The sequence below is a fragment of the Protopterus annectens genome, chromosome 2.part0 (genome assembly GCF_019279795.1).
Source record: "Protopterus annectens isolate FY-2018-M chromosome 2.part0, PAN1.0, whole genome shotgun sequence".
NCBI lineage: Eukaryota > Metazoa > Chordata > Ceratodontiformes > Protopteridae > Protopterus > Protopterus annectens.
In genome coordinates, this window is record NC_056728.1 from 1775140070 (window position 1) to 1775153771 (window position 13702).

Consider the following 13702-nt stretch of genomic DNA (forward strand, 5'->3'; position numbering starts at 1 on the left):
ATTTAGAAAATTGCTGGAATAAAAGGTTTTGTATTACTATGTATTTTCTGAAGAATATAAAGTTTGAAATTCAAATGCCTGTCAATTTTACTTCTGGCAGAACACAAACAATTTTCAGCAGAGGCCCAGGGAGAAATGCCTATAAATTTGACTTCTGACGGAACAAAAACAATTTTCAGCAGAGGACCAGGGAGAAATACTGCAGGCACATGTCTTTGTAAAATGGCAGGACACCAGAGCAAACCCACACAAACACAGGGAGGAGATACAGCCCACACAGAAGGCACCCCAACCAAGAATCAAACCAGAAAACCTAGCGCTGTAAGGCAACAATGCTACTATCAAATATTTAAGGAGTTAAACATTCAAAAACCTGAAGTCTGAAATTCAAATGCCTGTCAATTTTATTTAACATTTGTTAACCAGGACAGTCTGGCTTGGAACAAAAAAACTATTTTCAGCAGAGGCTCAGGAAGAAATAATGCAGAGTGCAGACACATGTCTTTGTAACATGGGAGGACACAAAAGCAAACCCACACAAACACAGGGAGAAGATGCAGACCCCACACACAAGGCACCCCAGCCAAGAATCAAACTGAGAACCTCTAAGGCAACAATGCTACCACTGGGCCATCAAATAACAGCATTTAAACATTTAGAAACCACAGATATTATGAGGAACAGAACAGATCAAATATGAGGCAAAAATCTGCAATTTATTTTACAAATGGTGGTGGGTAGGGAATTCAGGCCCTTAGCACCTGCAGACAAGGTACAGGGTTCAAGCCTGAGGTATTCCCTACCACACTACCATGAGTTTGCTCTAGCCACCAGTATATAGTAACTGGAGTATTTTACACACACACACTGCTTTCATTTGTTTTTTAGGTGGGAGGGCTGCAGTCTCCCCTGAAACCTCCAGACAGTGGACCCAACCCAGTTTGGTATTGATAGGGGTAGATCATGTCTACTCAACCTGGCGGATTTCTCTGAGAAGGTCACCAAAGCAAAAGACAGGGCAAAACAATTCACACTGCCTATCCTGACCTGGCCAAGGCATTTGACACAATACCCCATTCAGGCATTGCCGACAAACTCATTTGGTTATATATAAACTTGGGGAGCCCACCTTTTACAAATAGGCCAGTCACAAGCAGAGTCCCTCAGGGATCAGTCCTGGAACTGCTCCTTTTTGGCATTTACTTCTATGAAGTCGTGGCCAATATCAAGAGCCTGTGGCTGACTAAATTTGCAGATGATTGCAAATTAGGAGCAGTCATAGAATCCACTACTGACACAAATGTTCTCCAGGAAGGGCTGACACAGACAAATAACTTGTGTCATAGCCACTAACTAGAACTAAATGCCAAGAAATGCATAATAGTATGCTTTGGGAAGTCATCCACCCCAGTAACTATCATATTGACAACTCACCCTTTAGAGTTGACCCAGTAGTCAGGGACTTGTGGACACCCATAAACAGTAATCTAGTCTTTGACTGTTACATGTCTACAGTAGTAAGGAAATCATTCTATGTTGTGCAACTTAAAAACAAAGGTATGACATTTACATCCAAGGAAGACATTGTTCCACAGTATTCAGTATTCATTAGACCTATAATGGAGTACAGTGCCCCCTTTGGTATACACCTAACCAAGCACAATCAATGACTGGAACATCTACAGAGGTTCTTCACTAAAATAATACAGGTAGTAAGTAACATGTCCTCAGAAGACTTCTTCAAGGCTCTATCACTGTATTCTATCTTCTACAAGCTGTGGAGGTGAGTTCTATGTCTGGCATACAAGACATTGTCAGAGCCCACCTTGATGAACCTTCTGCATATCTACACACAGATGGTACCAGAATTAACCATTCTAAAGACTTAAACATTGCCTGTGATATATATAGGACCTGCTGGAGAGATGGGTATGTATTCCATAGACTACACCTTCTCTGGAACAGTCTCCCCATCCATGTGGAGCAGAGTTCTTCCTAAACCTAATTCAAGTACAACTTGGACAATTGGGTGGGGAATAGGAAATTCATCCCTGGTTTGGCACCTATGTCTCTAATGAACACAAGCAAGCATGTACATGGTTTATCTCCAAGGCCTCTGCTTGTAAATGTTTCATCTCCCAAGTCCCTGCTTACACTTAACAAGGGTACCAGAATTTGTCAGATATTTGGGGTGCATGGCTAGGTGTTAAAAGTGTCTTGTGGTCATTAGCCTTGTACACACTTATGAACCTATGAGTCTCTCATTCTCACTATAGCTTTTCTTCTCCCCTCTTCATTCAGGTGTAAATAGCTAGAGCTGCCTTCTCATTAATCCTGAAGGAGGTGAAATACATCCTTAAATGGTTTACCATACACATTTTTATTTGTCACCTTTCTGAGTGCCCATGAAGTAAAAAATACAGAAAAAAATGAATGAATGAATGAATGAATGAACAAAAATAAATATATAATCTACAGTTTTATGAGTTTCCTTGTAAAGAGCATAAACCAAATACTAAGGAACATATTATTTGTGTCTAACAGTGATATCTACATTTAAAACAGAGCTGTCTGTTTTTTTTTTTTTTGGAACTACACTTATTTTTGAGTACAGCATTATTACTGAATGTGACTTGGGGAGTGCATGTGAGTAAGCAGGTACTCTCTCTTCACTACTTGCTGTTTCATTAACCTCTGTAATGCTGTACTTATTCGGTTATTGTTGTTGTCTTTTTCTTTTTTCATGCATTTTTCTTATTCAATGTGGTGCTAGAACAAGGCTGAGACTAATATTTTTCTGTATGTCAGGAATTAAAGATACATGTAAAAGAAATGTTGACAAAATCTTCTTTCTATGGCATTATGAAATTAATCTGTCTTTTCCTGGTGCTGACCTTCTTGCATTGCAGTGTTGTGTCGAAATACTGTAGATGTGGCACTCATCTTCTAAGTATCATAGCAGGTCCAGCCAGCAGGCTGTTGAAATTTTCTCTAGTGTTGTTGATGTTCTGTTTTTGTTCCACTGGGTAGGGGCTGGACTGAAAGAACAGTGCCAGTATAGTCTGATGAGTTATGCACCTGAGCCCTTTTCCCATTTTTCAGATCTATTTCTTATTACCCACCTCACGTAAATGTGCTATTTATGGATATTTGATTTTACCCTTGTTTAGGTTCATAGGTTGTTGCTAGGCTAATGACTACTCGGGCCCTTACAAGCCTAGCCACGCTCTCCAAACCATTTGGGTCCTGATTATCATGAGCATCTATATGGGGGTGGGGCATGTTAGTTGGGATGTAACTATGGATTTGTAGGGGGTGTTAGTTAGGATAATACTTTTCTTATTGATGGCCTCTCTCTGAAAGAGACATGGGGACCAGACGGGGGGGGGGGGTAAATTTACGATTTCCCACCCAGTTATCAAGGTTTCATTTGAATAGCTTCAGGAATAAGCACAATTTTATATGGATGGGGAGCCTATTCCATAGTGTGGGGATCCTTTGGGACACATATTTATTTCTCCAGCACGTTCTGTTTATGTCACAATCAAAGTTCAGATCCCTGGATCTAGTGCTTCTAGTGTTGTTTGTTTTGCACATGTACAAGAGATTCATCAGAGTGGGTCTAAAGAAGCCCTGTAAGTCAGGCAAAGATCCCATCTCAGCAGCCTGTAGGAGACTGAATACAGAGGCAGAGCCTTTAGGCAACCAGTATAGGACAGGGTATTCATGCCCTGAATTCTCCTGGTGAGAAACCTTCATAGGTGCTCCAACTGTTGTATGTGTCTGGTTAGATACATGCCGGATGGGCATTGTATTCAATGACAGGTCTGATAGGGATTGAGTAGAGTGGTACTATAACTTCCTTGGACCTTGATGCTCTACCCTTACCTATAGGGTCAATAAAATACTGAAGTAATAGCTATATATTTATCTATGTCACTACTGTGTATTTATATTATTTATTCTTGTTCATGTATATACTGTTTTATATTTGCTGTTGCCATTTAGCCTGGATCAGGACTGAAAAGCATTTAGGACCAGTTCATTTATTAGGTTAGCAAAGTAAGTAAGTAAATACATAAAAACTCCATCAGATGAACTTTGCAAAAATGTTTTACACACCATTCCAAGCAATTTGACAGTCTATGCACATAGCACATGTGCACACACTCACTCAGGCACGCACACACACACACACACACACACACACACACACACACACACACACACACACACACACACACACACACACAAACACACACACACACAGTTTTAATTTAAACTTTATTTTCACATTGCTCTTTCCATTTCCACTTGTTGAGGGGTATTTCTTCACTCTTTCAGAATAACTTTTGGGCTTTGAGTAAACACAGGTATAACACAGTGTACTTCCACTGTGTTTGCTCTTCTGTTGTGGGCCTGACGCTAAGAATTTTGAGATACTCCCTAAATGTATTACAAATATACCTGTAGAATGTGTTTAGACTTCAGTACCTTTAATTAACTTGTACTACGGCTGTACAAACTGTGGCATTCTAAACGAGAACTATTTAATTGTTTGTTTTTCTGTCTTAGCTTTCTGTAGCACAAGTTATAAGTAAAACAGGTCTAGTTGACTTACTCAATTAACTGGCGATCAAATGAATAATTGAAAAAATCAATGAGTGAATGAAAGAATGAATGAATAAGCACATGAATAAATGAGCACATTGCACAGACATATTTTGTTATAGTTTTTCTGACATTTTCTTCCTTTCTTCTTGTTTCTACAGCAAAGATAGACCTCGCTGTCGCTTCAGCTCCTATGAGCAAACTGCAAGCACTAACCAGTTTAGTATAGCATTGCTTGTAGAAGAAGAAACCACTAATGCTTCTGAGTATGACTTCAGCTTTCGTCTTGAGATTCGTGGACCATACCTACTTGCAGGTAAGAAGACTCTACAAAAAGGATAAGTAATTATCAGTACCTGGGCAGGTTGATGGCATGGTAAATAAAGATCCTTCAGAGAGCCAAAATGAGGCCTGATGTATGGATTTGGAAAGTCCAGCACACATTGCAGAGCCTTATTGTACTCAGAAACTGGATTTTCTGTTTAAGTTATTCCCTAAATGTTAATCACTGTAATATGTAGGTTTATTTTTTTAAAGTAAAACAGTCCCCCTGCACAGAAAATAATGGTTCACAGCACTGATACTACGTGTTGCTTGAGGTTCTCGCCTAATATGGATAACATCTCAAAGTTTAGTATTATGTATAGTGCATTCATTATTAAAGGTAGATCTCCACCCCTCAAGAAAAAAACTCTGAAATCTAGTTCTACTCTCCTTAAATTAAATGTTAGACTTACTGTTCAATGAACGGTTTCTGGTTATAGAACTTACATGACAATATCAGTTTATGATGACAAAGTTCTGTGTGCCTTCGTGATCAGAATAGTTGGCTAGCATGCTAGTAGCTGGATGCTATGCATGTAGTGTACCCTTGCAAAGGATTCACATCATTGTTTAATTTACACTGCAGAATAGTAACCATTGAAGTGAAAGGAAGTGGTATTTCATCAGCCATTGAAGTGAAATGAAGTGGTATTATCAGCCACCTCTCAGCATCTTAGACTGAATAGAAATCATAGTTTACAAGGATATATTGGGGTCCCAAAATCCAGTTACTATTATATTAACTAACAAAATTAAATTAGGTGAACTGACACATTTATCTTATATCATTAGTACATTTCCCTTGACTTTTGTTGAAAGGGTAATACTAGCTTTTGAAATTGAACTGGCACATTGAATGCCAAGTGGGCAATAGCTGGGTTCTCCTACTTCTGTCATTACCTGGAAGATAGATTTAGATTTTTTCCTGACACCAGAAAAAAAGCAGAAAAAAAGTAGTGTCTGATTTACTTAGTAGTGGCAACATCATTGTCTGTGTCATCAGTGAAGCACATACATTGTCATCACTGACATCAGTGAAGCACATACATTTGATGATCCTGACGTAACATGGCAGCAACATGACACTAAAGATGAAACTGACCCTGATGTTTCATAATATGGCGGTAACATCAGTAAAAATGGCAGACTTTTTAAATGTGACAAACTGTTAGCTCTCTGATGTAAGCAGTGCTTCATGCAGGCCTCAACAGGCAGTATGCACACATTCTCTTCTCAGTCAGTTTTAGTTTTACAGCTAACAGGTAGCCTTACACAGCTTTCTTCTTCTAATGTATTACTGCTAGCTGCAGGCAGTCTGGGACAGTTGTAGTGCACTGCATATTCTCACTGTTCAGTGTGGAACTACTGAAAAATGTTAACATGAATTGCAACTTTAACACTAAATGAACAATTTTAAATACACATTACTTTGTCTTTCAATCACAGAGTGGATTGAATTAACCACCATCTGTAATGAGCACAAGCCAAAGCAGAAGTCAGTATTGTATACAGGCATTTACTGGATAGACTGATCTGTGTTTGCAGGCCTAGGGAGAGGTGCATGGCATTTCAAACCTTACTAACAGACAGCTGGTAGGTTGTAGGTCATCTCTGAGCATTGATTTGATAAAAAGAGCTAAACTTGGCTATGTTTTTCTAAGTGATTTCAAGACTTCTTATGACCACAAAATGTCAACTCTGAATGGGTGGACCAACGTGCACCATGATGCTACTCTGTATAAATGTTAATCTTTTTGACCCTTCTGAACATAATATCTCAAACAGTCATAGTCCACAGAAGATGTGTATGCAGGAAGGGATCTGATGTTTAGTATTCAGACAGTACCCATGCAGAATCACAGTGAATGATGCATATGCCATTGTATGTTGAGTAATTTGGCAGCTAAGTTGGATATCAGTGACAAAAGTTTTCAGTAGTTATCCTTTCATGTCAGCACTTTATGTACAGCCCTTGCAAACCCATTTCCACATTTCAATTTCTGTACTGCTTTGTGGGTAGAAGGAACTGCAGTGATGTTTGACATGCTTCTCAGCTAAAGCTTTAAACTCACCTGAGATAAAGAACAGCTGCTGTCAGGTTCCAGGTCTAATGGATTTCCTGCATAGTTAGGTGCAATAGATAGCTGTAGCTGAAACCACTTCAGATTTGAGTACAATCATTTGCTGTAATTCAGTGGGCATCAGAGGATAGAGACAATCTTTAGGGGAAGAGTGAAATTGCCCCACTTTACTACAAGTAATATTTTTTTCCTTTGCAGTTTCAGAAGTGGTACAGGATACAGAAGAAGTACTTTTCCAATAGTGGTTTTGTATTGGATGTGATCTAAGTCCATCCCTTGATATGAATAGGGTTGTCTAAGACTTGTTACATTTTTTATGATACCTTGATGAGTATCATGTGTGAGCTAAAATAGCCTGGTTGCATATCTGATGGAACAACACCATGGTGCAGGTCATAAAGAACACACAGCAATGCCAGGCAGTTCATTCAGGGCCCAGAAGAATGACATGATTTCAGGGTTAAGTCATTTTGTAGTTCAAACTCAACCATATTCTTGGCAGGTTTTTAGATATACAATATTATAATGTCCAGAATGTTCTGGCTGACAACATAGTTACACGTGATCTCACTTATAAATTTCTTTATTGAGTTATAGATAAACTTTGTAAGCACCCTAGAGGTGGAGATATAAATAGGTTCATAGGTTCATAGGTAGGTACTAGGCTATTTGGCCCTAGGGCCTATATAAGCTAGCCAAATGGTACCCTGGCTTTTGCCACCCAAGAAAATTATTTTCCTGTGCCCCTGTCAAGCAGAGCTACAAAAGTGATCCCCAGGGTGAATTTCCTAACTCCCATCCGATCATCAAGATTTTTCTTGAAGAGTGCTAATGAGGAGCTTTGTTTGATATAGATAGGTAGTTTGTTCCAGAGTATGGGAAGTCTCTGGGACAGGAATCTAACCCTCCAGCATGTTCTGTTTTTTGTGGTGACAAGGTTTAGGTCCCTAGGGCGTGTAGCTCGGAGGGATTGGGATTTCTTTAAGTGGAGCATGTCCAACAGCTCTGAGTTTGACATTGCTTTGTATGTTAGGCAGAGATCGCCTCTGAGTAGGCGATATGTGACAGAGTAAAGCTGGAGTTTTTTGAGGCAGTCTGCATAGGGCATCTGTTTGAGGCCGGTAATCCTCTTTGTGCGGTATTTGTGTGGCCTTTCCAGTTGTTGTAGATGTCTTGTGAGGTACATACCAAAAGGGGCATTGTACTCTATAATGGGTCTAATGAGTGGTGAGTAGAGCGGAACAATGACCTCTTTTTTCCTGGATGAGAAACCTTTTGTGATGAGGTGTGCCACGTAGAAGGATTTCCTGACTATTGTGGCAATGTGATTATCAAAGGAGAAACTACTGTCCACCTGTGTCCCAAGGTCTCTTATCACACTTTCAGTGTTAAGTAGACTACTGCCTATGTGGTAGTTCATGGGTACAGAGTTTTTACCAAAAGGGATGACAATGCACTTTTTGGCATTGAGCTTGTGGCCATGGCTTTGACACCAGGCATCTATCTCATTGAGGCCCTTTTGTAGGATGTCCACATCGTTAGTAGTTTTGATTATGGCTCCTAGTTTGCAGTCATCTGCGAACTTTTTTATAAAAGATTTTCTGTTAGCCTGTACTTCAGAGAAGTAGATACCAAACAGGAGAGGACTCAGGACTGAACCCTATGGTACTCTACTTGTCACTGGTCTGAAGTTGGATTTAGAGTCTGCTACTTTCACAGTGTGGGTTCTGTCAGTGAGCCAGTTGGAAACCCATCTTGTGACATAAGAATTTATACCTAATTTAGTGAGTTTATCTATAATTCCAGAGTGGGGGATGGTGTTGAAAACCTTGGTGAGATCTAGATAGGCTGTGTGAACCACCTTACCCTCATCTATGGCTTTGGTGATCACTTCAAAGAAGTCTATCAAGTTTAGGAGACATGATCTGCCTTTTACAAACCCAAACTTGGTAGGGTTCAAAGTTTGGAGATTACTAATGTTATTGTTTATAAGTTCCATGATGATACGTTCCATAGCCTTGCAGACCCATTATAGAGTACAACGTCCCTTTTGGAATGTACCTCACAAGACATCTGCAACAGCTGAAAAGGTCGCAGAAGTACCTCACAAAGAAGATTACTGGCCTGCCACCTATGTGGTAGTTCATGGGTATGAATATCATTGGACAATGGCTTTAAGCAGACTGGTTTCTTGGTTTAAATGTTATTGTGAACATGAAACCAGTTCATAAAATTAGACTAAGTATGATGAGATAGTGTTGAATTATTAATCATTTTTTATTTTATTTTATTTTCATTTAAAATTCTTAATAACTTTATGGAATGTATGTTGATTTTTGATAGGTGAGTTGTTGCCATGTGACTGATATTTAACAAGAGGCATCTGGTATGAACTAGTGTTAAGAAAGTTCTCTGTATGAAGGCTTTACTTCATTTTTGTACATTATGTGTTTTACTCTGATTAAAGCCCTTATCTGTGTTCATAGGTTCCTAGGTAGGTACTAAGCTATCGGTCCAAGGGCCTAAGTAAGCCTAGCCAACAAGATTCCCTGGCTTACGCCACCCAAGAAAGTTATTTTCCTGTGCCCCTGTCGAGCAGAGCCACAGAAGTGATCCCCGGGGTGTATTTCCTATTTTCCATACACACATCAAGATTTTTCTTGAAGAGTGCTAATGAGGAACTTTGCTTGACATGGATAGCTTGTTCCAGAGTATGGGAAGTCTCTGGGACAGGAATCTATCCCTCCAGCATGTCCTCTTTATTGTGGTGACAATGTTTAGGATCCTAGAGTGTGTAGCTCAGAGGAATTGGGATTACTTTAGGTGTAGCATGTCCAACAGCTTTGGGTTTGACATAGCTTTATATGTTCGGCAGAGACCACCTCAGAGTAGGCGATATGCTACGTAGTAAAGCTGCAGTTTTTTGAGACGGTCAGTGTAGGGCATGTGTTTGAGGCCAGTAATCCTCTTTGTGAGGTACTTCTGTGGCCTTTCCAGCTGCTGCAGATGTCTTGTGAGGTACATTCCAAAAGGGGCATTGTACTCTATAATGGGTCTAATGAGTGCCAAGTAGAGGGGAACAGTGACCTTTTTTTTTCCTGGATGAGAACACTTTTGTGATGAGGTGTGCCATGTAGAAGGATTTTCTGACTACTGTGGCGATGTGATTATCAAAGGAGAGACTAATGTCCACCTGGCTCCCAAGGTCTCTTGTCACACAATTCGCATTAAGTAGACTGCTGCCTATGTGGTAGTTCATGGGTACAGAGTTTTTACCAAAGGGGATGACAGTACACTTTTTGGCATTGGGCTTGAGGCCATGGCTCTGACACCAGGCATCTGTCTCAGTGAGGCCCTTCTGAAGGATGTCCACATCATTTGGGGACTCGACTATGGCTCCTAGTTTGCAGTCATCTGCGAACTTCATTAGCCAAAGGCCTTCTGTGTTAGCCTACTTCAGAGAACTAGATACCAAACAAGAGAGGTCCCAGGACCAAACCCTGTGGTACTCCAGTTGTCACTGGTTTGAAGTCAGATTTGGAGTCTGCAACGTTTACAGTGTGGGTTCTGTTAGTGATCCAGTTGGCAGCCCATCTTGTGATGTAGGGATTTATACCTAGTTTAGTGAGTTTAGCTATAATTCCAGAATGGGGGATGGTGTCAAAAGCCTTGGCGAGGCCAAGATAGGTTGTGTGAACCACCTTACCCTCGTCTACGGCTTTGGTGACTGCCTCAAAGAAGTCAATCTGGTTCAGGAGGCATGATCTGCCTTTCACAATCCCAAACTGGGTGGGGTCCAGAGTTTGGAGGTTACCAATGTCTTTGTTTATGAGTTCCATGATAATACGTTCCATGGCCTTACAGACCAGGCTTGTCAGGCTAATAGGGTGATAGTTCCCAGGATCAGTGGTGGCTCCCCCTTTGTGGAGTGGGATAACTGTTGCTGTGTGCCATTCAGTGGGCACAAAGCCTGACGTGGTGCTTAGGTGGGGAGCCAGTTCGTTCTGAAGTTCATGTAAAACGCAGCCTGGGATGTTTTCCAGTCCCATGGATGCTGTGTTTTTGGCTTTAGAGGGTGCAGCTTTTACTTGCGTAGTTGTGATTACAGGGACTCTGCATTCTTTCTGTATAGATATGGGCCCTTTAGGGGGTGAGAGGGGGGTAAAGTTAGCACTGAACCTATCTGCCAGGATGTTGGCAATATCAGTTGGTTCTGTAATTTTCATGCCTTTGTGCTGTAACTCAGAGCAAATCTGGGTGTTCATGTGCCTGCGTTTGTTTTGTACTTGTTTTGGAGTTATATGGTACAGATTTACTTGCTATTGAGCACTGTCGAATTATGTATCCATATCATTTTCTCTTCTATCCTCCTTATGCACTATTAATGTGTATTAGTATATCATACGGCAAGACCTTCATACTTGTCAATCTCTAACTTCTAAAATCATAGTAAGGCACCAACAACAATCATACCAGAGGGTGCAAAATCATTGGTCCACGTTCGGTTACCGAAAAGAATAAAACACGAATGGCTAAATCTTGAGTGGAAAAGAGCAAAACAGAAAAATAGAGAAGAAGGACATCAATAAAGATAAATTCATCAAATGGCCATAGCTGGCCAACAACCAGAAAGTAAGGTGATGCATATGGTAAATGAAGGTAAACCTTTTAAATTTGCTCTATTCCCCACTGAAGTGCCATCTCAGAGTTGGTATATATAGTGAGGGGGGTGTGGAAGATGCAGACCCCCACCTTGGTTGGTTTTGTTTGCAATGTTGGCTGACTATGGCCTTTTGATGCATTTCTTTTCAATGATGTCCTTCTTCGCTGCTTTTTTGTTTTGCTCTTTTCTGTTCGAGATTTAGCCTTTCGTGTTTTGTTGTTTTTGGTAGCCAAACATAGACCCCAAAATCATACTCAAGAATTGCATATGCATAAATTCATGCACCTGGTGATGGAGGCATGAATGTATAAATTTGTCCTTTTGGCAGTTGCACCCTATACAAATACGACTCTTAAGTTGGTAACAGATGTACACCTACACAGCTGTTGCCAAACATTCCAAAGACAACCACAAGGCATTCTATAACTATGTCAAGAATCTAAATGGCAATGCTCAGATCTGCTCTGAGTTACAACAGAATGGCATTAAATGTACTGATCCCAAGGATATTGCCAATATCCTGGCAGATCGATTCAGTGCCAACTTCACCCCCCCCTCAACGACCCATCTCAATACCGGAAGATTGCCAAATTCTGGTAATAACGGCCACAGAGGTAAAAATGCACTCTCCAAAGCTAAGAATACAGCATCCATGAGACCAGATAACTGGGCTGTGTACTACATGAACTACAAAATGAACTGGCACCACACCTAAGTGTCATGTTTAATCATAGCCTCACCTCAGGCTTTGTGCCCACTGAGTGGCGCACAGCTACAGTTATACCACTCCACAAGGGGGAGCCACCTTGGATCCCAGTAACTACAGCCTCATCAGTCTGATGAGCATGATCTGCAAGGCCATGGGACATATTATCATGGAACTTATAAACAAAGACATTGGCAACCTTCAAACTCTAGATCACACCCAGTTTGGGTTCGTGAAGGGCCCATCTTGTCTCCTGAACCTGATTGACATTTTTGAATCAGTCTCCAGAGCCGTGAACAAGGGTAAGGCGGTCCACACAGCCTATCTGGACCTCACCAAGGCCTTTGACACCATCCCCCACTCTGGAATCATAGATAAACTTACTAAGCTGGGCATTAATCCCTACATCACTCGATGGGTTGCCAACTGGCTCACTGACAGAACCCACACTGTAAAAGTAGCCGATTCTAAATCCAGCTCCAGACAAGTGACAAGTGGAGTACCTCAGGGTTCAGTCCTAGAACCGCTCTTGTTTGGCATCTACTTCTCTGAAGTACAGGCCAACACTAAGGACTCTGGCTAACAAAGTTTGAAGATGACTGCAAACTGGGAGCCATTATTGAATCCCCAAATGATGTGGATAATTTACAAAAGGGCCTTACAGAAACAGATGCTTGGTGCCAGAGCCATGGGCTGAAGCTCAATGCCAAGAAATGTGTAGTTATCCCCTTTGGGAAAAAACATGTACCAGTTAATTGCCACATAGATGGCAGTACACTAAACACCGAAAGTGTGATAAGAGATTTAGAGGCACAGGTGGACAGTGGTCTTACCTTCGATAACCACATCACCACAACAGTCAGGAAATCCTTCTATGTGGCACACCTCATCACTATGGGCTTTTCATCCAGAAAAAAGGAGGTCATTGTCCGACTGTACTCATCCCTCATTAGACCCATTATAGAATACAATGCCATATTTGGTATATACCTCTCAAGACATCTGCAACAACTGGAAAGACTGCAGAAGTACCTCACTAAAATAATCACAGGCCTAAAGCAGATGCCCTAAGCTCACCGCCTTAAAAAACTCCAGCTGTACTCTGTCACATATCGTCTACTCAGAGGCGATCTCTGCTTAACATACAAGGCCATGTCAAACTCAGAGCTGTTGGACATGCTACACTTAAAGAAATCCCAATCCCTCAGAGCCACACGCTCCAGGGATCTAAACCTTGTCATCACAATAAACAAAACATGCTGGAGGGATAGGTTCCTGACCCAGAGACTCCCCAGACTCTGGAATAGACTGCCCATA

General features: G+C 41.0%; 1 protein-coding gene across 1 annotated transcript in view; it reads left to right on the forward strand.

Annotated features, from left to right (window-relative positions):
* The window catches only part of VWA5B1 (von Willebrand factor A domain containing 5B1), a 1382556-nt gene that overhangs the window by 368256 nt on the left and 1000598 nt on the right, over window positions 1–13702 (forward strand). Inside the window, exon 6 of the mRNA XM_044060446.1 lies at window positions 4800–4927. Coding sequence (XP_043916381.1) covers window positions 4800–4927 — 128 coding nt within the window. The remainder of the gene's footprint in view (window positions 1–4799; window positions 4928–13702) is intronic.